General features: G+C 48.3%; 10 protein-coding genes across 10 annotated transcripts; 6 read left to right on the forward strand and 4 right to left on the reverse strand.

Moving 5' to 3' along the window:
• Nucleotides 1–190: 190 nt before the first annotated feature.
• On the forward strand, nucleotides 191–2,930 carry POJ06DRAFT_10947 (outer membrane protein Iml2/Tetratricopeptide repeat protein 39). Its single transcript, XM_056184036.1, has 5 exons — nucleotides 191–461; nucleotides 555–655; nucleotides 763–829; nucleotides 886–1,072; nucleotides 1,121–2,930. Exons 1-5 carry the CDS (start codon nucleotides 365–367, stop codon nucleotides 2,808–2,810), a joined length of 2,142 nt encoding a protein of 713 aa, XP_056047468.1. The 5' UTR covers nucleotides 191–364; the 3' UTR covers nucleotides 2,811–2,930.
• Nucleotides 2,930–4,238, reverse strand: POJ06DRAFT_10952 (peroxisomal membrane anchor protein conserved region-domain-containing protein). The gene is made up of 2 exons (XM_056184038.1): nucleotides 3,752–4,238; nucleotides 2,930–3,703 (listed from the first exon to the last, which is right to left on the reverse strand). Exons 1-2 carry the CDS (start codon nucleotides 4,121–4,123, stop codon nucleotides 3,050–3,052), a joined length of 1,026 nt encoding a protein of 341 aa, XP_056047469.1. The 5' UTR covers nucleotides 4,124–4,238; the 3' UTR covers nucleotides 2,930–3,049.
• Nucleotides 4,239–4,706: 468 nt separating this feature from the next.
• Nucleotides 4,707–5,696, forward strand: POJ06DRAFT_264849 (uncharacterized protein; the record flags this gene model as incomplete). The annotated part of the gene is made up of 3 exons (XM_056189029.1): nucleotides 4,707–5,202; nucleotides 5,258–5,389; nucleotides 5,455–5,696. 3 exons carry the CDS (start codon nucleotides 4,707–4,709, stop codon nucleotides 5,694–5,696), a joined length of 870 nt encoding a protein of 289 aa, XP_056047470.1.
• A 418-nt stretch (nucleotides 5,697–6,114) lies between these two features.
• POJ06DRAFT_10971 (uncharacterized protein) lies at nucleotides 6,115–10,410 on the reverse strand. The gene is made up of 10 exons (XM_056184045.1): nucleotides 10,230–10,410; nucleotides 9,681–10,176; nucleotides 9,303–9,636; nucleotides 8,908–9,251; nucleotides 8,558–8,853; nucleotides 8,062–8,504; nucleotides 6,977–8,001; nucleotides 6,833–6,922; nucleotides 6,672–6,780; nucleotides 6,115–6,616 (listed from the first exon to the last, which is right to left on the reverse strand). Exons 1-10 carry the CDS (start codon nucleotides 10,270–10,272, stop codon nucleotides 6,227–6,229), a joined length of 3,570 nt encoding a protein of 1,189 aa, XP_056047471.1. The 5' UTR covers nucleotides 10,273–10,410; the 3' UTR covers nucleotides 6,115–6,226.
• A 186-nt stretch (nucleotides 10,411–10,596) lies between these two features.
• POJ06DRAFT_243373 (biotin-protein ligase) lies at nucleotides 10,597–13,129 on the forward strand. Its single transcript, XM_056186348.1, has 2 exons — nucleotides 10,597–10,734; nucleotides 10,796–13,129. The coding sequence occupies exons 1-2, from the start codon at nucleotides 10,626–10,628 to the stop codon at nucleotides 12,883–12,885; spliced, it is 2,199 nt and encodes a 732-aa protein (XP_056047472.1). The 5' UTR covers nucleotides 10,597–10,625; the 3' UTR covers nucleotides 12,886–13,129.
• On the forward strand, nucleotides 13,130–14,541 carry POJ06DRAFT_243376 (uncharacterized protein). Its single transcript, XM_056186349.1, has 4 exons — nucleotides 13,130–13,298; nucleotides 13,386–13,603; nucleotides 13,657–13,809; nucleotides 13,860–14,541. The coding sequence occupies exons 1-4, from the start codon at nucleotides 13,252–13,254 to the stop codon at nucleotides 14,414–14,416; spliced, it is 975 nt and encodes a 324-aa protein (XP_056047473.1). The 5' UTR covers nucleotides 13,130–13,251; the 3' UTR covers nucleotides 14,417–14,541.
• Nucleotides 14,542–15,751, reverse strand: POJ06DRAFT_243378 (uncharacterized protein). The gene is made up of 2 exons (XM_056186350.1): nucleotides 15,027–15,751; nucleotides 14,542–14,977 (listed from the first exon to the last, which is right to left on the reverse strand). The coding sequence occupies exons 1-2, from the start codon at nucleotides 15,547–15,549 to the stop codon at nucleotides 14,889–14,891; spliced, it is 612 nt and encodes a 203-aa protein (XP_056047474.1). The 5' UTR covers nucleotides 15,550–15,751; the 3' UTR covers nucleotides 14,542–14,888.
• POJ06DRAFT_243381 (RAI1 like PD-XK nuclease-domain-containing protein) lies at nucleotides 15,752–17,475 on the forward strand. Its single transcript, XM_056186351.1, has 2 exons — nucleotides 15,752–16,363; nucleotides 16,433–17,475. Exons 1-2 carry the CDS (start codon nucleotides 15,896–15,898, stop codon nucleotides 17,189–17,191), a joined length of 1,227 nt encoding a protein of 408 aa, XP_056047475.1. The 5' UTR covers nucleotides 15,752–15,895; the 3' UTR covers nucleotides 17,192–17,475.
• A 258-nt stretch (nucleotides 17,476–17,733) lies between these two features.
• Nucleotides 17,734–19,695, forward strand: POJ06DRAFT_235001 (uncharacterized protein; the record flags this gene model as incomplete). The annotated part of the gene is made up of 1 exon (XM_056185810.1): nucleotides 17,734–19,695. One exon carries the CDS (start codon nucleotides 17,734–17,736, stop codon nucleotides 19,693–19,695), a length of 1,962 nt encoding a protein of 653 aa, XP_056047476.1.
• Nucleotides 19,696–20,307: 612 nt separating this feature from the next.
• On the reverse strand, nucleotides 20,308–21,923 carry POJ06DRAFT_11076 (uncharacterized protein). Its single transcript, XM_056184060.1, has 3 exons — nucleotides 21,790–21,923; nucleotides 21,498–21,715; nucleotides 20,308–21,418 (listed from the first exon to the last, which is right to left on the reverse strand). Exons 2-3 carry the CDS (start codon nucleotides 21,594–21,596, stop codon nucleotides 20,456–20,458), a joined length of 1,062 nt encoding a protein of 353 aa, XP_056047477.1. The 5' UTR covers nucleotides 21,597–21,715; nucleotides 21,790–21,923; the 3' UTR covers nucleotides 20,308–20,455.
• Nucleotides 21,924–22,088: the final 165 nt, after the last annotated feature.

Here is a 22,088-nt window from a genome sequence, read left to right on the forward strand (position 1 = left end):
TTTGGTTAGTGTCAGTAGATGAAGAGTTCGTGTGTAGTAGGAATCTGATTTGTATCAATAATTACGTACTTCAAATCGTTTACCCGTTCCTGCGCCCTCCCACCGCGTACGTAGAATTGTTAGTGTTAGTAGATAAGGGTTAAGTACGGCAAGCCACCCGAGTAAACTCACTCTGTACTACCATACCGCACGCGATCGATCTGCCAAACAAACCAGCCTGTTCGAGAATATCGGTCCTATAGTACGAGGCTAAGTGTGCCCGCCCACCACTTACTGCAGTTTACTATTTACTGCCCTCCTTAGTCTTCGTTTACTCGAGTCTCGACTGTATTGAAATCTACATCATCGGCAGAAGCATCCTGCTATGGTCAAGCCAGTCGCGTGGTTGCGCGGCAAAGCCTCCGTGCTGCCAACCTCAAAGTCATCAAAATCGCTCAATGCACTAGACGAAGCCGCTGCATGTTCGTATCCCCATTTGATCGCAAATGCACCTTACCCTGATCATTTGCGTCGTTGCGATGAGTTTTATGAGGCACGACGCTAATAACTTATAGTATCAAAGGCGTTGGAGGCCATGGATTGTATCATGGCAGACGATCTGGAGCGCGCAAATAAGATCCTCAATGCCACTAACCCGAAGTCGTCTTTACCGGCGGTATGCCTTTCTTGTTTATGTTTTGCTTAAGCTTGGGATTAGGCTGTGATTTGCAGTCGACCAACTACACTGCGATTGATTATTGTCGACTGACCCCTTCGTTGTAGCTCGGAAGGGGCGTATTGAGCTTCATTGAGGCCACGCTCGGTTTCGAGGCGGACAAAATCAAAGAAGGTATTTATTGTCATTTTGTGGAACCGTGTTTAGTCCAACTAAAGGGAATCCAATAGCAACAGATAGATTGCGCATTGCCGAAGCAACCGCGCTGCGAGGTAAGGTAAACGCGCAAAAGTCACAGCTCGGGTCCTCGTCGTTTGCCCCGGGTACGGAATATTACCTTGCTGTGGCCGAAGCGCATCTTATGGGTGCTGTCGTCTTATTCCTTAGCGAGAGCGCAATTGCGAGTGTCAAGAGTTTGTAGGTGCTACAGAACGTATTTTCCAAGGAAGACGCTGACGGCAGTAGTTATAAACTCCGACGGGCGTACCAGATTCTTGCAGATATCTACAATAACAGCATGGATGAGAATTTCGGGGCGCAAAAGCTGCCTGAAATTCACGACGAGAAAGGAGACGTTGGAGACTCTGACGACAACGATGGTGAGCCCACAGAGGACGATTCTCTGGAGGAGTCTCTCAACGCGCTTGATCTTGACAGTTCGCTTGAGAAGGTACTTGAGAAGAACGAGGGCGATTTATCGGCCCTGACGGAGACTGAATTGCCGCCACCGCCTGCGCAGAAGTTCATGCCGTTTGGTGGGAGCAAAGTAGGCAACAGTAACGGCACCATTGGCGTTACTGATGACTATATCCAGTCCGGTGTCAATCTTTGCTTTGGTCTTTTGCAACTAGTGATTTCGATGATCCCTCCAGCTTTAGGCAAGATCCTATCAATCATCGGTTTCAGAGGCGACAGAGATACAAGTATTCAGATGCTTTGGGCAGCTACTGCTTCGGACAATATTCACGGCGCTTTAGCGCTTCTAACGCTCTTACTATATTATACCGGTCCCGCGCAAGCGTGCGATATCGATCCTCCAGAAAGCTCATTCCCCAAAGACCGCCTCATGTGCGTCCTCACCAGGACAAGGAAGCGGTACCCAACAAGTGCGCTCTGGCTGCTCCAAGAGGCTCGCATGCAAGGCATGAATTGCAACCTACAGCTCTCACTCACCACGCTCAAAACACCGATGAACGTCCAAATGAGACAGGTTGAAGCTTTGGTCGAATTCGAGAAGGCAATGTGTTACCTTGATTTGCACGAGTTTGAATCCGCAGCCGAGACGTTTGTAGGGCTAATGAAGCTCAATTCTTGGTCACATGCGCTGTACGCATACGTTGCGGGCGTGTGCTACGTCGAACTATACCGTGCGGCGTCGCGTGCGGAAAATAAGGACGAGGCCAAAATCGCAGCATACAAGAAGAAAGCCGAAGACTTGTTGCTCACCGCGCCAGGCTTGATCGGAAAGCGGCGAATCATTGGCCGTCCGATGCCGCTAGAATTGTACCTCCACCGAAAAGTACAGAAATGGAAATCGTGGATGCCGCCGTCTTCTCCTAAGGGCAGCACGAATAGTAGCAGTACCAGCGTCAATATTGCTAATGGCAGCGCGCAGCCAAGTATTGTAGACTACATCGGTACCAGTCCTGCGAATGAGATTATTTACTTTTGGAACGGCTATAAGCGCATGCCACGTGAAGCTTTGGAGAAGTCCTTCCGGGAGCTCAATTATCACTATGCTGCGTCATCAGCTGAGCTTACACCTTTGAAATCGCCGGCTAAGAATTCAGAATATTTCGAGGAGCAGGCCAAACAGTTCCCGCATATTCAAGATATCGACGAACTAGGCGTCAAGTTCATTCTCGAGAGTATTGTGCTGCGGAATATGGGGTACACGGAGCAAGGACTCAAGATTCTCGAGTCCGAGGTCATGCATATTGATCGGAATATGGTCAAGGGAAAAGAAGACTGGATCCCGCCGTGCGGTCTATATGAGCGGGGAGTGTTTGAGTGGTTTAGCGAGGGCAGGGATGGCACTCAGAAGACTCTAGAATGGCTTAACAAAGCTGCGCACTACGGCCACGACTATGAACTTAATACTAGGATTGGGGTGCGCATTCAAACTGGCTTGGAAGTTCTCAAAAGTAGTTCTTAACTAGTGCGTGAATTGTATATATCTTAGAGACCGACTTGTTATTTGGGTAGATGGCTTTTTATGGGTTGGATGGCAAGACAAAATATTGCGTAGCGCTTTGACTACAGTGTCGAATTTGCTTTTCGGGTTTATAGACGTTTGTATATAGCTTACAGTCTATGTGTTCATAAAGGTCTATCGGACTATATGTACATGGACAACTTTACCCGAGCGCTACCATCATATTACAAAAGACTACATCAGGCCGTAGCGTTGTCTCCTTCTGTTGCGTCTGACTTCGTCTCTGCACCTGCTGTAAAAGTCGCTTCGGTACTTGTACTACCATCGTGAGCTTCCTCATTAGATTGTTGGGACGGCTTGAATTTATTCGCCGCAGCCAACTGCCAAGCAGGGATACTGGCGCGCGATGGAGGTTTGAGAGTCGATGCTGGCGTTGGAGGTATTGACGGTGGCGATCCGTTAGCCTGATCTGTACCGGAGCTGCTCCCGACTGCAGGCGGATTCACCGGACTTCGCAGCCGATTCGACAAGATCTGTTTCAACGACTTAATCTCGGCCTGAATATCAAACAAGTCCTGTTTATGCCCTTCGGCCGTACGATCAAGATACTTTGGCAACTCGTTTCGGACATTCTCAATCTCTGCTTGCAATTGACGCATCTCGCGTTCTCGACTCTCAAGCTGGCTCTTGGCGTCTTCAATCACTTTATGAAGTTCCTCGACGGCCTCGTCCACAGATTCAACCCGCTTTTTCTCGGCTTCTTTGAGTGCTTCCGTTTCTGACTGGAGTTGCTGGAGAAGCTGCTCGGCATGGGCGAATTCGGCGGATACGGCCGCTTTGTCGGCTTCGAGAGCTGGCGGCGTTGGCGGAAGGATCATTGGCATGACATAACGCTTTCTGTCGTTAGTATTCCTAGTTCACGTGGCTGATGCATTCAATACCTTCGCCAAAACGTATAGACCATACGTAACTCCGACTGACATAGTTGCCATGACGAAGTAGTCTTTCCAGTCTTGCTGCGGGAGCGGCGGAGGCTGCAGTAATTGCCCGGGATAGTACGCCGGTCGAGGCGGCGCGTAGGATGAAGCGGCTACAGCTTGTGATGGCGGAGCTGAACTTGGCGATGGTCCGGTCGCCGTTTGCTGTGGCGTTGCAGGACTTCGTGCTCGTCTCAGTGCTTCGTGGATTTCATCCTCGGTTAGGCCTTTTGCCTCCAGGAACTGAATCCGCTGCGCCAGCGGCGATTCTGCGGCTTTGGGATCGAGCAGAAATGTGACTGCCGATGCGACTAAATCTTCTCTAATAGTTAACATGGTAGGGAGTGTTGCCAGAAGTAATTGGTACTGAGTAAAACGTTGTCAAAGAAGGGTTACGTGCCTGGGCTGATCCAGGCTTTGGATCATCAGCGCGGGGTCGAGCCGTTGGGAGTAACTGCGGAGCCGAGCGAAGCTGTCAGGACTCAGTAGACCGCCTTGACTCCCTTGTCGTATCACCATTTGCTACGGCATTCAAATAATCAAATTAAAGATTGTGACATACAATATTTCGTAATCTATTTTGAAGATCTACTATTTTAGCGATGCCATAGATTACTTGGTAGTCCCCTGGCTGAGAGGGTGTTGGGTTAGGGACGGCTAGGGATAGGGTCGAGCCCAGAACCGAAACCGAGGCTCGGCGGTTTCGCATCGGCGGCAGCTGCCATCAACTGTAAGCGAGCACGACGGTTCAGGTTCAGGTGGCTGCACCTTGGTTACGGTTTTGCTGCGTGCGCTGCGACAGCTGATCATGACCGCCGCATGGGCTATCGCTCGTTCTTGCCCATAACCACATCTCTGATATACAAGGTTGGCCGTCTGTTACTGAGCTTTTCGTCTTCCGCCCTCCAGTGGACTACTCATGACTTCACCGTCCTTCTTCTCTGTCTCCTATACGCCCACCACTCCAGCTACGCTCATGCCTGCTGCGCGACAGCTCGTCCCGGCTGCTCTGCCGCCGGCCCTCGAGAAATTCCATCGGAGTCTGGTGACCCACCACTTATTCTACGCTCCTCTCCTAAATTGGCTCGTCATCTTCGTCTTTCTGGTCTTCATTATACGCCTGATCCTCGTCTTCAATACCGCAGTCGCAGTCAGTCCTCTCATTATCATGTCCGTTTCCAACGTTCTTCTCTTTGGACTCTCGGACGCTCTTGCTCAGACCGTCGTGACCATTAGCGAGAACTACGCGAGCTCACGGCGGTCAACTAGTTTGGGTGTCACTGACTCTGAGAAACCTCCGACCGACGGGACCCCATTCGCGCGCACTTCGTCGCATGTGTTCGTGGCTTCAACTGCCTCGCACTTTTCAACCGCCGCGTTCAAGTTTGACCGGGTTATTCGCTTCGCTACGTGGGGTGCGTCGCTCTCATCTCTGCCTGTGCCTGGTCGCGCTAATGCATCACTTTATAGGTTTCCTTCTATCAACCTTCCTCTTCAAATGGCTTGAGCTGCTCCACGTATGGATCCCTATTACCGAGGACAGTGTCGTCGTCCCTGTTTTACTGCGAGTTCTTGTGGATCAATTGATCTGGACTCCAATATGTATGTCCCCCCACCCCCACCCCAAAATACTTTTTTCTGTACAGCAACACTGACTTTGCATGCAGCTCTTAGCGGCTTCTTCGCCTTTATCTCATTCGTCGAGGGTGGTAGCATGAAGGCCGTCAAGCACAAGCTCTCTACGCTGTTGATCCCAACCCTCAAGTCTAACTACATGGTCTGGCCCGCCGCTCAGATTATCAACTTCAGATTGATCCCTTTGCATCTCCAACTTCCTTTCATATCTACTGTGGGATTGTTGTGGAACATATGGCTCTCGATTGCAAACTCCTCCTCAACAGAAATGTAAATTTTGCGGTATCCATGATGAACGAGAATGGGCAGGAGCGAATATGCTGCTCAATTGGGTGGGGTTTAGTTTGGTTTGGGAAAAGCTTGCTTCATGGTCCTTAGACGTCGTCGTCACTGGGGACGAAAAGGGTCGCCAAGAGGAACGTCGATTGGCGTGACCAACATAGATTACGCAAATTTAGCAATGACTTTATGCTCGCATGATTTAAAATTTCTTTTGGGTACCTGGGTCTACGGCGGTTTTAATTCTGGGTATAACTGTATCTACATCTTATTTATTTTCAGGGTAATGCATACGATCTAATGGGTGTGTTGTATTGTATAAATGTGTAGTGTTAATTTCATTTGTTGTTTGTAGTACGTCAGTCTTAGAACGGTACTAGACTGTTTCATGGGTCTCTTAAAATTCTTTGAATTGACGCCATGTCGATTGTTCATATGGACTGGTAGTCGCATTTCTCTGCTGTCACAAGTGCCCAAAAATATCCATTCCTACTCTCGACTATTCATTCCCCTGTGCAATGCCACTCAAGCCTCACCCCCCAAGAATTTAAGGAGATAGACCTCGTCACCCGGTTTCAATTCTGTGTTCTGGGCTGCGTTGATAGCGGGGTAACTCAACACCGGTCCTGGTCCCGGTCCAGTTGTCCGAGCCCGTCTCAATCCGATCGGAATGCCTGGTTTCTTCGGCAGCACCGTTCTACTTGCTTCAGACTTGTCGTTGGATAACAAAGTCCCAGAGAGCGCCAACGAAACAAGGACACCATACGGTCGCCCGTGGAGATATGATGGCACCGGAATCAGCGAAATGTGAGAGTCTCCAGTGCCGGTAAACAGAAATGATTGAAATATTTGCACGATAAATGGGTTATAAAAGCATTGGGATGTGAGCGCGTCGACCTGGGTAGGACAGATTATCTACATTCTGTCAGCGCTATCATAGTGAGAATATAGAAGAATGAAATGAACATACGTTTCCGCTCATGAAGCTTGGGCGAAGAAATTGCTTAACATGATCATCTCGACATTCAATCGTCCTCGTCGGGCCTACCAGTTTGATGGTATTCTGATGCAGACATTCGCTAGGAGTCTATTAGATACCCACGGCAACATAGATATGACTGTATCACTTACATGACCATGATACTACCAGGCATTTGATTCATCGACTCGAAATTCAAACCAGCCAGCAAAGCTCTCGCGTCCGCAGTTTGCGCACTCTGTCTAGATGACTGTTAGCATTTCGTAAAGAGATGTTTGCTTTGTGGCCTAACATACAATTCTCGCCTGTGCTTAGTATCGCTCAGTACTAAACACCTGGCAGCGTTAACCACGCCGGCCCTCTCCATATCGTCTCTATCAGTCGGATTTCCGGCAACATAATGCACATCTTCGTATTTGTCTGTCTTCACACTGTTCGCACTACTTCCGATACCGCTACCGGTGCCGCTAGATATTGCAAAGCTTGCTACTGCTAGCGGTTTCTTAGTTAATAAGACAACGGTCATCTTATTGATTTGTGGATCTGGAGAATTACGAATTGACGAGAGAAGGGTCTCGAATTCTCGCGTGGTCACGTCGGAGCAATCGCATATAAGAAAATGGTTTTCAAAGTCATACAAGTGCGACTCATCACCATTTTCATGAGGTGAACGTCCCACTTGGGATGGCTTTGTACCCGTTTCGACAGCAGCATTCGTTCCTGGTACAGCTGACGACGTCTGTGGTGGGTCAGTGAGAGTCCTTGATACAGACGGAATTGATGCCGATCTCGGTCCAAGACCGGATGGTTTGCTCTCACCACCTCGAACGTCAGAAGTCGAGGGCATTGGAGACGGTGCTCTCGTAAGAGGTACCGGAATGACAAGCGGTTGAACTATCATATCTCCCGATGTATTCGACTCACCCGACTGATTTCCTAGCGCGCGTCCTCGTTGAAAGTCTGTTGAACTGTCATCAGTCGCCTCTACTGGACTAGACGCGCCCGGCGCAGTAAGGACTCCATCGTCAAGCTGCAAGGTCACGGCATGACGAGTAGAAGTTTCGGCAACAGGCGTGAGTTCGATTCCTTTCTTAGAAATAGTTCGGGTTTTGTCGTGCATCGGATTGTTGTCGTCATGTACTGAGGCTGTTGTGGACGAACGAGAGGCGGTAAGCCTCTGAGATTCGCCAGTTCTACGAGTTGCGATATCTGCAGGTGTAAATCTTGTGAGGTCACTCTCAGATGACACGAAATCGCTGTAGTAGCCCGGTGCTGCGTGGGAGTCCACATCAAACTCGGATATTCGGTCGGCTTGGTATACCTTACCAGCTGCGTTAGCACGGACTAGTCCAGTACGCAGCAACAGTATGCCCCAACTTACATCAGGTGCAATAGCGATGCAGATTTCGTTCCCTTTCAGTAAATAGTTGGGATCGACCATGATCTTGAGAGTACTCCGGCGTATATGATCCTCCATATCGATTCCGTATCCTATAACCAGCACACCCAGATGCCGATACACCATCTGAACAGCGTCAATGAATTTCATGCCAACGAACGATATATGAAAATTTGAAGTGTAAACCTCCTGAGACAGCGAGTCGAGGTATTCCTTCATCCACGGCATATTCTGCTTTCGCATTTCCACGGTCAATTCGTCTATTGTCGAGTCGGAGATAGAGGTCGAGAGCATAATCAAGATACTAGCTAATCCCGGAACGATGATCGACTGGGCTGTTAGACCGTCCACTAACTCTTGCTTACACACTACTGTTTCGGCAAGGAAGTCAAAATTCGGTACGTTTTCGCGAAGATGCACTTCAGCTATATGCCAACGTTAGACAGATTCGTGAGCACGATATAGCAGACTGACGCACCAAAAATTCGAATACTACTGTTAAATTTCCGCAAACTCAGCGCACGCATCATTTGCTTCGCGTCCGCTTCATCTTCATCCTCGTTCATGTTTCTAGACGCTAACAAGAACGCAGCTTTAGCTTTATGACACTGAACTTTCTTAAGCGAGTTAAAAGATGTAGCGGTTCCCGTAACATATGATACTCGCGATGCAAGTGAAGGGTCGCCCAGCACATGTTTCAACACAGCACCAGGCACTATAGGACGGAGTATCGTGGTTTTTAGATTGATCGACTCCATGACACCGTGATCCACGCTTGACTAGTATTAGAACTTGAGAGCACCGTCAGAATGTATCAGGCCCACGTACTGCAGAAATTCATTCAAAAAATTTGCTAAATGTTCTTCGTTGACCTCGGGTTCGCCAGATATGACAACGTATATCTCCTCCGGACTTGCTGGGGGAGCGACACTCCGATCATAAACACTCTGAGAATTGATAAGCTGAATCAAGTTGGACAATTTTTTCGGAAGCCATAAAACTCCGGCGGCAATGACCACCAAATTGACAACCCTTGTAAAGCGAGTATCTGGAACGTCGGTTGAACGCATACCCGTTACCGTGCCGACAGTTGTGAAGAAGAACGTATCAAAGAAGGTAGACTCCGGCGGATCCTGGTCTTGCGACGTCGCTAGCTTGTAGGCTACGATATGCTATTGGTCGTCTTAGCCTTCGTAACAAGAATCGAGAGCTTAGCTCCTTACCAAAACGGCCGAGATTGTCAAGATCGAGGTGAGCACGGTACTGCCTAGCATCGTCACTTGTCTCGAAATCGGGGTGAGCTGAAAATAAACTAGTTTCATCGGCCTGAGAGTCTCGTGGATGGCGAAATTGACACGAACGAAACGTGCAGGATATAGAAATATTAGTACGCCAGCAGACATGTATGTGAGATCAATATCCGGGCCGAGTGTGGTATCGTCTATGAGCCAGGCAACAAGGACCGAAACAGTTGATAGCCACGTTACCAGACTGAATGGCTTGAAGAAGAAGTCCAGTGGACGGCTGTAGAGATAATAACGCGGGATGTACATGATCCTAAATTGTCAGATTCAGACTTACGGGAAAATGAGGGCACTTACAGGATACTTAAAGCAAGAAAGCGTTCGAGCACTTTTGACCATAATGGTAATGCCTGGTATTTATCCTGTATCCTGGCATACCGGGTGTTCCAGATATATAGCAGACAGAAAACAATTGATAGTATGGCATCCATCACTTCGTATATCCGGCCCGCTGGAGTGGCTTCAAATACAAACAACGCCTGATCGTGTACACTAGGCTTTTCTCGACGTCGATTGAGATCTAACTGGTACTGCAACAGCGCAGAGCTCTGAGGCTGCGCCATCGCGACCCCGTGGTGGTGAGATTGCTGTGGAAGCCGTGACTGTCGAGAGTGAGGTTCAGGCAAGCACTCCGATTCACAGAGGCCATCTTGATCTATATTGCCTGTACCCTCCGGGACCAGAAAAGGTTCGCTATCAGACACCGTCGAAGCAATGGCATTAGTACTGGCGGGTGTGAAATATTGGAACGTTTTTGGCAGAAATCGGCGGCGCCATGGTTTCGTAGCCGTACCTGCAGCAGATTATCAGTGGATGTACCTCTCAGCAGGCCAATATTTTTTTTACCTGTCCGACTACTACTGCCTGTTTTGGACTTCTGAGAAGCCATAATTTTAGCCGTTTGCAATCACTAAGGAACTACAAGGAGCACAGGAAGTTGCAATCCTGCGGATATGTTCCGGCGACCACTTGGAGCTCGCCACCAACAGGAGGCGCCAGGGCCTGCAGGGATCATCGAGAATTCTGCCATCAGGGTCTAGTGGAGTTTCGCAACGCGTACGAATCGCGTCTCAGGTTAAACTTTATTATGCCAATTTTGTTGAAGGTGGCTCGTGCTCACTTTCTTCGAAGTAACACCTAACCCTCACATCCAAACTTTCTTTTCCGTGGCGTGAACTTTGTCGAAGTCAACAACCGATTTCCGAAAGCAATGGCCTGGCCGTTCATTTGTTGGATCGTTGGATGATAACCCATTCACTTCACTACTTGGGGCACTCGCAGCATTTCGCAAGAACAGCCACTCTTCCAACATCCAGGGTCTTGTTTGCAATGAACGTACTAGTATACGCGGGTAATATATATCTCGAATTTTTCGTTGGCTGATCCATTGTCAACTAATATTGGGGTACCAGGTCCTGGAACGACGGTCGAGTCTGTCGCCCAATGCACCACTACGCTTCGATCTCTGTTGTCGCCTAATTATGCCGTATTGACAATTGATGCTCCGACACTAATCAACGAACCATGGCCGTCCACGACGTCGCTAGTCGTTGTTCCAGGTGGAGCTGATTTGCCGTACTGTCGAGCACTTAACGGGAATGGCAATTCGAAAATTTCATCTTTTGTTCGCCGAGGTGGTGCCTATCTAGGCTTTTGTGCCGGTGGCTACTACGGATCTTCCAGGGTTGAATTCGAAGAGAATAACCCCGACTACGCGGTGGTCGGACAACGTGAATTGGCATTTTATCCCGGGACCGACAGAGGGACGGCGTTTCCTGGTTTCGTATACGATTCCGAGTCTGGCGCTCGAGCGGCAAAGATCAGGGTTGTAAAGCAAGCGCTTCCCGGTCTTCAGATCGACGAAAGTAATCCTCACGTTGAAGAAGATGCCGAGTTCGAATTTGCATCGTATTACAATGGCGGCGGGGTATTTGTCGATGCCGACTCGCTCAAGCATAAGAATGTTACCGTTTTGGCGCGGTATGCGGAGGAGGTCAAAGTGGAGGGAGGAGATGCTGCTATAGTGCACGTCAAGGTTGGAGAAGGTGCGGCTATCTTGACTGGTCCTCATCCAGAATTTTCGCCTAAGCGACTCAGAAAGACGGATCCGCAGCTTCCGCCTTTCTATGGTGACCTAGTGCAAAAGCTACTCGCCGACAATCCGCGCAGGCTTGCTTTTATGAAAGCGATCTTAATGAAGCTGGGCCTAAAGGTGAATGTGGATGTGACGGAAGATTCACCTCCACTTCCGACGACTCTTCATCTTACGTCTGGATACCCAGTTGACATTGAGTCTCTTTGGAGCATTATTAAGGGCGTTGAAGGTCTCCTCGAGAAAGATACGCTGGATCCAACAGGAAAGAAGTTGAAATTGGTCGGTGAAAACGACACGTTTGTGTTTGCAGAGGCATCAGATTCACCGTTCGATTTGGGCGCCGTCGCTGCGCAACTTCCATCTTCAGAGACAGATGTCTTCCCCGAGGACTTGAACAAAGTTATTAAAGATGTTGTCGTATACCAGGGCGACAAGACGCGTATGCCAACGCTAAAGCAGACGCCGCACTTCGATCATGCTCTCTATTACCATGAACTTATTCCGCCCAACTCACCCCAGCAAACGTTTGGTTCTGTGATTATGTACGGAGAAGTTGTCACATCGACTTCTACCATGTTAGATCGCAATCTGTCGCTCCTACGCCATCTGCCGACTGGGTTTACAGCGGTAGGAACAGTACAAGTTGCTGGTCGCGGCCGAGGAGGTAACGTTTGGGTATCGCCGATAGGTCTTCTGGCTTTCTCGATCGTCATTCGTCACCCAGTGGCGATCCAATCTGTTGCTCCCCTGGTCTTTGTTCAGTACATTGCTTCTTTAGCAGTTGTCGAAGCTATTAGAACTTATGGATTCGGATACGATGAGCTGGATGTACGATTAAAATGGCCTAACGACGTTTACGCGCGCAACCCTGCATACGACGAAGCCGTTGCCGAGGGAACGACTCCCTTACCTGCGAAATATCTGAAAATTGCGGGTATTCTCGTGAACAGCAACTTTGCGAACAATGAGTACCTTCTCGTTGTTGGCTGTGGTATTAACACAGCGAACGAGGCACCCACTACTTCGCTTAATACTCTTGTTGCTGCGACGAATGTCAAACGACGACGAGATGTGCGGCAGGCTCTGGAGCCATTTAAAATTGAGAGATTATTTGCCAAGATCATGTGGATGTTTGAGCGGATGTACAACATCTTCAAAGTGCAAGGCTTCCACGCTTTTGAAGAAATGTACTATGCTAGATGGTTGCATACTGATGCCATAGTGCGACTTGAAATGCATGGTGGCACAAGAGCAAAGATTAAGGGCATCTCTATGGATTATGGTATGTTGGTTGTGGAGGAGGTATCTTTCGATGGCATTAGCACCGGAAAGAAGTTCACCTTACAACCAGATGGGAACTCGTTTGATATGCTGAAAGGACTTTTAAAGAAGAAAGAGGGCGTGTAACTTCGTCCAAATAGAACGGTAGATCGGTAACGGCGTTCAGGGTTTGTGGTATATAGTCGATGGTTTATCTAGATATTTGGATCTCATTGATAATAAACTGTTGGGTCGGACTTGACCTCACACACGTGAAGCAGGAACCTGGCTGGGGTCATTCGGGATGGAAAACTGGTTTAATCAACAGGTTCGGTCTCCAAGCCTAGATTTGCGACCCTGTCGGTTCCGTTTTCCAAAATTCAGCTCGTAGTGGATCAGATGGTCCTTGGTGCGGCTCGTTAGCAAGGTTCACCGGCCGACCACATTTTATTCGGATTGGTCTCCCGCGTTCCACGAACCAAGCATTGAATCACCAGATCACATGAAATAATCATGAGTTCAAGTAAGCTCGACAAGACTTTAGCGAGGGTAAAGCAAAGGTGCGGTATCTTGTGCTTAGTCGAGAGCTAGGGCTGTAAAATGCTTTTGTCATCCTAGAGATAAACTAATCTAGTGTTGTGTATTAGGATTGCTGACCATCAGTTCTACGAGGCTCACCAGGCATTGAAAACGGTCGCAGCGCGATATATAAAAGCACAGCAATATGACCAGGCAATTGAATTGTTATACCATGGTGCTCAGGAGCTGTTAACTGCCGGTGAAGGTGGCAGCGGTGGTGATCTTTCCTGCTATCTCATTGACACGTACAAGGTTGCCAAGATCCCGGTTGACGGCGCATCAAAGGGTATGTTGTAGTTGAAGTACTATAAGGACGCTAGCCAACCATTGTTACGCTAGCGCGAGTTGTTCAATTATTCAAACTGTTTCGAGAGGACGAGCCGCGGCGGAAAGAGTTCGTTCAAGATGCTATTCAGTGGTCAGCATCTTTCGGCGAAGTTAGCTACGGCGATCCAGAATTATTTCACATTTTTGGATCGACATTTGCAAGCGGTACGTTTTAATGCTATGCCTTTGGTGGGTTGCCCTAACAGACAACTAAGAGGATCTACCGTACGATGCCGAAAAGTTTCTACTGCTAGGAACGAAAGACAGTCCCGTGGTTCTCGCGCAGTTACTCTACGAATGGTTCTCGGAGGATCCTGAGGTAGTCACCGTCACATTCTACATAGCCCGCGCTGTCTTGGGCTATTTAACAGTCGGCAATATACGAGGCGCCCGACAAGCACTCGATCACTATCTTTCAAAGTTCATTGCTTCCGGGCGTACCACTCAGCCAAAGGTGTCTTCAGTTGCAGCCGATGAAATCACCGTGTTTAGTCAATTCCCGCTTCTAAATTTCTATCAGCTGCTAATAAGAACGTGCCAACGGAAGAATACAGATTTGTTCAAGCGTCTTCGATTTCGGTATAAGAATGATATCAAGGAGGCTTTCGAAGGCGAGATAGAAGAATCGTTGGATAAGATTGGCGAACGATACTTTGGTATCCAAGTCCGTAATCAGGCGAATCTGCTGCAAGATTTGATGGGAAGTCTCTTCTCGGGACCGTCAGGTGGTGGTCAAAACCGACCACAGATCCAAGGCAATGATCTAGATTAGCTACTGTAAATTGGGATGCTTGTAAGTGTAGGCTCTCCATTGGCCTGTATTGCAGTTGGGAATTATTGAACTGCAGCAATAAAGACCCTTTCGAATGCACACGTTGGGTATCGAAGTGTTAATTAACCTTCTTGCTATTATTATGAATGTGATTTATATACAAGTAGAGTAAAGCAATGATTCCCCAGGCTATCGTCTCAAACTTAGACCGGCAAATTCCGTCTCTATACAATGTTATGATAATTATTATAAAGTAATCCAAAAATTGTATGCAAACTATGCTGACAGTGAAACCGATTAATTTACAATAGTTACGCCGTTCTATGCTACACGAGGTCAGAAGACATCTCTTGGTCCGGCTCGAACATCCACGCGTCCTCGTCGAGCTGCTGTACAATCCTTTTAAGATCGCGTCGTACCAAGAGTTGTACCTCTATGCTTTCTGTTAGATATACAGATACGCCAGCTTGAATTAAAACGGAGACATACTAATATCCTCGTGTTGTCGTTTTGGATTTCTGTATACGTTTCGTAAGTGCTTTCGTATTCGATACTCCATCACTATCACAGGTCAGAGTAGTAAGAGCATAACTAACTGTGGAAAGATTACCTTCGTTTTCCTGAATCTCCTCACTTAGAGGAACATCAGTCTGTAATACCACCATACTCGGTTCGTTCGTTACTGGATCTCGCTCAACTATGTCATTTCGGTAATCTAACACGGTTGTCTGCTCTATAAGTGGTGACGAGCCTAGTCCTGGAGAAGTGGTTCGGCCACGATACTGAGCTTGCATGTATTGGCCTTGTCTCAGTACTCCTTCTCGGTGTGGTAGCTTCCGGCGCATCCTGTGGCCTGGTAACGTAGGTTGTGCGGGCATGTTGTCTGGCGTCTGCACGTTATCTCTAGTCGAACCGTAGAAAGTATCCCCTTGCATCGAGGTTGTAGGCATAGCATTTGCTGCCGCAGGATATGATCGTCGTACACGAGCATTAGCCGTATCAATACCGGAATCGTCGCCTAGGTTGTGTTGATCAGCAGCTGTTGCGGCAGTGGATGTGGAGGAAGATGATCCGGAGACTAGTCCTCGCAGGAATCTGCGTCGGACATCATGTACTGGCATAGCCGATTCCATGTACTGCCATGTATAACACGTGGCGTACAAGAGGGCAGATACTGCTCGAGGGGCCGTAATATTGATCTGTGCAGTGCCGGCTATTGAAGCGTAGCGAGGAAGAAAACTGAATAGGCGTTGATGATAACTCGGTTAGATTGTTTACGTACACAGCGGGACTTTCGCGTGACCTCCGTTATTTTGTTTCGTTAACGACGGCAGAACTTTGATCCCATCACATCGTCACTATTCATCCATCCGCTTATTACTGTACATTTATACACAAAGCCAAACGGAATTAATACTCATACTATACCCATTTCCCGACATTTATCAGTAGCGAATACCAACACAGAGTAAACGAGGGATGGCAGGACGCCCTCAATTCCAATCTACGCCATGGACAAACAGCATACCCCAGGTGGCACCGTACGGCCAGAGACAACAAGTACCTGAGTTAAGTCTGCCAATATCGTCGGCACGGATTCGTGGTCCTGCAATGCGCCAACCTCGGGAGGTCACTTCATTTTCATATGACGAAAGCAGGAATCTGCATTTCGACGATTCATCCCTTTCTTATTTCTACTTGTTACAGGACGACGTAACAGCTAGCGGCGGCATCGATTTATCTGCTGGATACAGTGTGTTCAACAAACGAGACGACACGGTAGATGAGCACCTAGATGGACTGCTACTTGCGCTGGTAGACTTGGAGAAAAGGACAGGCAAGAAGACAACAGGAGATATTATTACTTGGCGGGGAATCGTGACGAAGCTCTTGTGCCTGCCGTATAGTATGAACGAGGGATTTGAACTTAACGCGGTTTGGTTCGATGTGAGGTTTTCTTAGTGCTGCGTGACTTGTTGCCAATAGGGCGACGCGAACGAAACTAACGTTCTCCAGAAACAATTGTTCATCGAAGAGAATCTCCCTTATAAGCTCGCAACACAAAGACCGCCAGATCAGCGATCCGAGCTAATGTCATACTGGGGCTATAAGTTCGAGCAAGTTTCAACAATACCGAAGCCATGGAACGAGTGTTCACGACAGGAAATAGAATCAAGAAGTCAGAACCCGGTGAGCAATTTTGCGCAGTACTGCTCTGTTGTTAAGACTGGACTGGGAGACGTACGCATGGTTATAGCTGGCGAGGTAGACTGTGCGTGGGACTACAAGCCTGATCCAAAAGATAATATCGACAATGACCCGAAATTATTCGACAACCCGTTAGACCACTACGTCGAGCTGAAGACGAACCGAGTTATACAGTCGGACAGGGATGCAAGTGCATTCGAGAACAAGCTGTTAAGGGTGTGGGCACAGTCGTTTCTACTCGGCGTACCTAAAGCAATCATCGGCTTCCGGACAGACCAGGGATATCTACAAACGTTTGAAGAGTTCGAGACACAGAAGATCCCAGGGATTGTGAAAAAGAGTAAATACGCAAATCAGTATACGAAGTGGGATGGTGTCGATGCCCTTGCATTCCTTGCCGCTAGTCTACGGTGGCTCAAGACTATGATCCCAAGAGCCGAGGAGAACGTCGTCTGGCGGATACGTTACTTGCCGCGGTCGGATTATTTGACTCTTTCTAAGACGGATCAGCATTCATTCCTTCATACGGAATTTGTCAAATGGCGCAGTGAAAGTGCTGTGAAGTAGAATAAAAAGAGCATCATGAAATGTGAACTTGTACGATATAGCAGACAAGAACATGAATGGGGAAGGAACGGAACCAAATGTATAGAGTGGGTTATTGAGGTGCAAAAGTTACTGTTTAGTACGTGCGTTTGGATAGGCAGTCTTGTATTTGTATTCTGCTTTGTATCATTGGAATTTGGACGTAGATGGCGCAACTTTGATGTACTCGTCCGGTTGACAACAGAGTGAATAGCGAAGATTAATTGACAGTGAATACAGCGGACCTAAGACTGATAGCCACTCAGGCACCGAAGCCGGCGCCGAGCTGTGCTGTTCACTCTCTCCGGAGACTGTCCGGGATAGATCATCCCAGCCGGGCTAAACACGAATTTTATGCCGGCCCAACTTATTCTTCACCTTCCCACCAACCAACAACATTGATTTTTTTTTACGGGGATTCATTATACTTACAGCCTCCACTTTCTGGCCATTTTTGGACTTTCGAACAACGTTGCATACTTCCCAGTTTCTTAACCGCTCGTACGCTTCACAAGTCTGCAAATATGATGGATACACTCACGAGCCCGGCGCTTTCGAGCCCCGCTACGCCCATGGACGAACGTTGTCGGCTCCGCCGTATATCTCAACCGACATCGGCTGTTCAGCAGCACCCGCCTGTTGGAATTGCGCGCGACATTTCAATCATGTCGGCCAGTAGATTGATCATTCCAGCTACGCCGACCTCCGAAGATCAAGATCCGACGTCGCCTCCGTACATGTACTCTCAGGGATATGTGTTTAGTGCTAATATGATGTACTTGCAGTCGAACTTTTCTCCTGTCTCTGAAAATAGCATTCCGGAGGACCAAGATTCTGCATCGCCGAGTTATTCATCGAGTCAGTCCACGTCCGCGTCGTCTCCCGGCGAAGTCGCGCACATTGAAGGAGAGGATCTCGAACCCAAAAATAACAGACATGGCGAGTACGATGCTGCTCCTAAGAGATTCGGCAGCAAGAATGATTTCGTAGTTGTCATTGTCGACTCTCCACTCCCTTCGCCTAAGAAAGTTGAAGCACGGGAAGTGGATATTGTTAAAACTATAGGAATTCTTCCCGGTTCGGCCGCAAAAGACGAAGGAGAACGTCTTGCGTTTGGAAGTTTTACAGAGCCAGTTAACGACAACTGGACGGCGATCGAGTCGAAGCCAACTGAGATGGACGATAATTTCGACTACGCTTCTGCGTATTACGGGCGCCAGGCCACGATTGGCGACGGAGCAAATGTATTTGAGCATATTTCTTCGGAGTCGGAGTCGGAGCCCAGCGAGCACTATTTTGACGATGATCAAGTGACAGTTGACGACGACTACGATATCTTGGAGGATGATTACGCTAGTCCGATTGCTGAGAAGCTGGCGGATCCTAGATGCGATATCGAGATCCAGATCCGGGAAAAGTTTGACGAGTTTGCGGACACGACTTTAAAGGAGATATCAGTCCCCTGTATTGCTTCAGAGAAGGAAGAAAAGTCCGTTTCTGCGACTGCATCGGTTGATTCTCAGGCCGCTCAGACAACTGATCCAAGCAGGTCCGAACCCCAGCCAGAGCATTGTGGAAAGGATACTATTGTACTTTTTGACGGTGCAAGTGCGCCTGTAAGATGTACTTGCGGGTCGACAAACGGAGACACGCCCACCACTGCGGGCACATCTGGAAGCTTTCCATTTGCGCATTATCCGGAAACGGACTCGCATGACGAAGAATGCCTCGTTCCTTTTGCCGGCGGTTATCATTGTCTTCCAACGATTTTATTACAGAAGGTCACTGATTCTGATACATCACTCAACCAATCGCTTACTTCGCCTGATTTTGTAGATAGTATTGTGAGTTTCAAGAGTCGGGACTATGATGAAGAGGAGCGTAACGTCTCGCGTCCGTCATCTGCGGCAACTAGCCGCCCGCCAGCATCTGAGGACCAACAGGTTTCTGCCCCGCAGGCTAAGGACCATTTAGATGGCATCGCGTTCACAGACCCGGTGCAATTGTCGCTGCAGATCCCCAAGCCTCCCGAGCCAGTATTTCTCAGCCTGTCGTGGCAGCCGGCGACCGCGGCTCCATACGCGCGCCCGAAACTGCCTGGCCGTCCGCGACTTCTGATCGAGCCGCCCGAGTCCATTGCAGAGTCCCATCGATACGGCGATGAAACGCCGTTATGGTGGCGCTACATCGTCTTCCCGCTCGTCTCTCTTTTTTCCAGCCGCATCACTCGCGATGCGCCATCGCGCTTCTGGCTCCGCGCAAACTCAAAAGTCGAGACGCCGTTGGCAGAAGCCACAACCTCGCCTGAACGGAGACTCGAGGCCGAGCTCCGAAGACAGAAACTTTTGTGGAACGTGATGGGAATTTTGCTGACCGGAGTGTTGTTGGGCGGCGTTGTTGCTGGCGTTGTGATTTATTATTTTGGTAGAGGCGGTGATCCTGGCGTTTTGGGTGCGGGAAAACACGCTGCAGCTGGGGCTGCGTAGTATTACCATATTCTGTGTTCCTGAGCCCCCTGTTACTGATATGAAATTACGTGCATTATTACGCCTGATAACTGGAGGTTCTAGAGGTTCATCTGAAGCTGGCCTGGTTACCATATCTCTTGCATGATTAGACTATTCTGAAGTTATTGGTTCTGTCACACTCACAAGGTCGCATCGACAAACTCTGCAACAAGCACCTGTGTCTATGTATCTGTATGACTCAAAACTAATTGAATTTAAAGAATTACTGAAGTAATATAAATTAGGAGAAATCGCGCACTTTCATACATAAAACAAGACGAAAGAAACAAAACTGATACAAAACCGACAAAAACGTAATTACTGCATGTCAAACCACAAAACTTGGGCAAAACAAGAAAATGGCTATGTAATATAAATATAAACGTATATATATATACCAGTCCGTCAAGCATATGCAGACTGTATAACCCTCTAAAAACCATAGAAAAAGACGATCACACACATGCCTTGCCGAAACTTACAGTTCCATGAAGAATAGACAATGACGGGTCAGAAAAGTCCCTCCAATGATAAAACGCAACACGCACAAAAATGTAAAGAAGTATAAAAAAGAAACATTACTATAACACTCCCATGACGTCCTACCCATAACCAAGCTCGTGCGACACCATTTTGAAAACCACGGCGACGACAGTTTCATGATACTGTTCCACAGGTATGAAATGAAGTTGTAACTTTATCCTGTTCCATCTAATCAACTAAATTTTGATCTTCAACCTTACTTAGCACCTTTATGCAGGGGAGGGATGTCAAACACATGACTGGGTTGTTGTCCGTCAAGGATTGGAACAATACTGAGAATCTGCTTCGACTGTTCTTCGGGAGTACCGGTATCGATATCTTTGTGAATAATCCACTCCAGTGCACCTGAAGTTCTCTTGAACAGTCTAGGGTGCCACTCAACTCCATCCTCCTCGCGCTTTTTAGCCTCCTGGCGCTGTCGGTCTTCAATCGCAAATTTCTCGTCCGTGGCGGTAGTGTGATCTGTCTTTGCAAGCGCGTCCGTGACCTTTTGCCACAGCCGTCGCGACTCGAGTGGGCCCTGCTGGTCGATCGGCCGGACACGCGGGAACTGAGGTCGCGCCTTGTATGAATCAAAAAATACCGTCTTGACACCAGTCTTCAGGTTCTTTATCTCCATAATTTCATTCCACTTGCCCGAGATCTCATACAATACATCTCCACTCGACTGACGGATAATTTTGCCAGCGATGGCGTTGTACGTGCCAGAGATAAAACCTTTCACCTTGAACTCAATATCTGCCATCAAGTCGTTTCCGGGACACTTGATCAGGGAATGATCTCCAAGTTCGTATTTCAGCTTTCCAATCAATATATTACGCGCGTACATGTTTGGCTGCGTGATCTCGTACTTCTCTGTTTGACCGCGGAAATCAGTCCGGTCGAGAAATGTCAAGTATCCTACACCCTCCATCATGCTCGCGGCGGAGTTACCCAGGAACCGAGAACGCGGGATGAGTATGCCGTCGACCCGGATGTGGTTTTCTGGTGACATGTAGAAGTAGCTGGACTTAGGGGGATGGTGAGACGTTTGCTCGGCAATGTAGTACGCCCGCGTGCCATTGGGCAGGTCCCAGTAACAGGTGAAGTACTCGCTCAGGACAGGATTTAGGGGCTTCTTAACTGCCTTTGGCGTGATATGCCATCCTGACAGATACCACTATTTTATCCCAGTCGTCAGCAATTCACATGGTCGAATGCAATTATCCTACCACATACCAAACAAAAGACCAACTTACCTTGACGACGTTGACGAACCTATCGACCGGGTCATCAGTAGCATGTGCTTCGAGAAGTAAATCCGGATGCGACAACTGGTTAGTGATACGCTCGAGCATCGACTTGCGCTCGAGGATAAATGTCGGCAGCGTGATCCGTGAAAGATCTGATCCGGGTCGCAATGACGCAATAATACTCAGTAGAATATTTCGCTGGTCGCCCTCGACCTCGTCGATATCTGCGGCAGAAGACGGCGGCGTTAGCACATTTGTCCCCAAAATGTTCATGCACGGAATTGTTGCCAAGACCAACCACAAACTCATGTACAGTGCGAGCGATGCGGTATCGCACTTAGAGTTGACGAAAGCTATTCGAGCAGGCGATGAAATGAATATGTGCCTTACCATCAACCGGGACCTCGGCAGATTCCTTCGAATCTGGATACCAAAGTTATGTCAGCCTGACCTCGCAAAATTCTATTTACATTGGCACATTGCACCACCTCCATTGACCCGAAGAGTGCCCCAACAACGCGCAAGATCCATAGACACAATTGTAACAAATATATAGTGACTAAATAGTATTAATTGCACAAGTGGGGCCGGTCAACG

The sequence above is a fragment of the Lipomyces tetrasporus genome (genome assembly GCF_029532465.1).
Source record: "Lipomyces tetrasporus strain NRRL Y-64009 chromosome Unknown POJ06scaffold_1, whole genome shotgun sequence".
NCBI lineage: Eukaryota > Fungi > Ascomycota > Lipomycetes > Lipomycetales > Lipomycetaceae > Lipomyces > Lipomyces tetrasporus.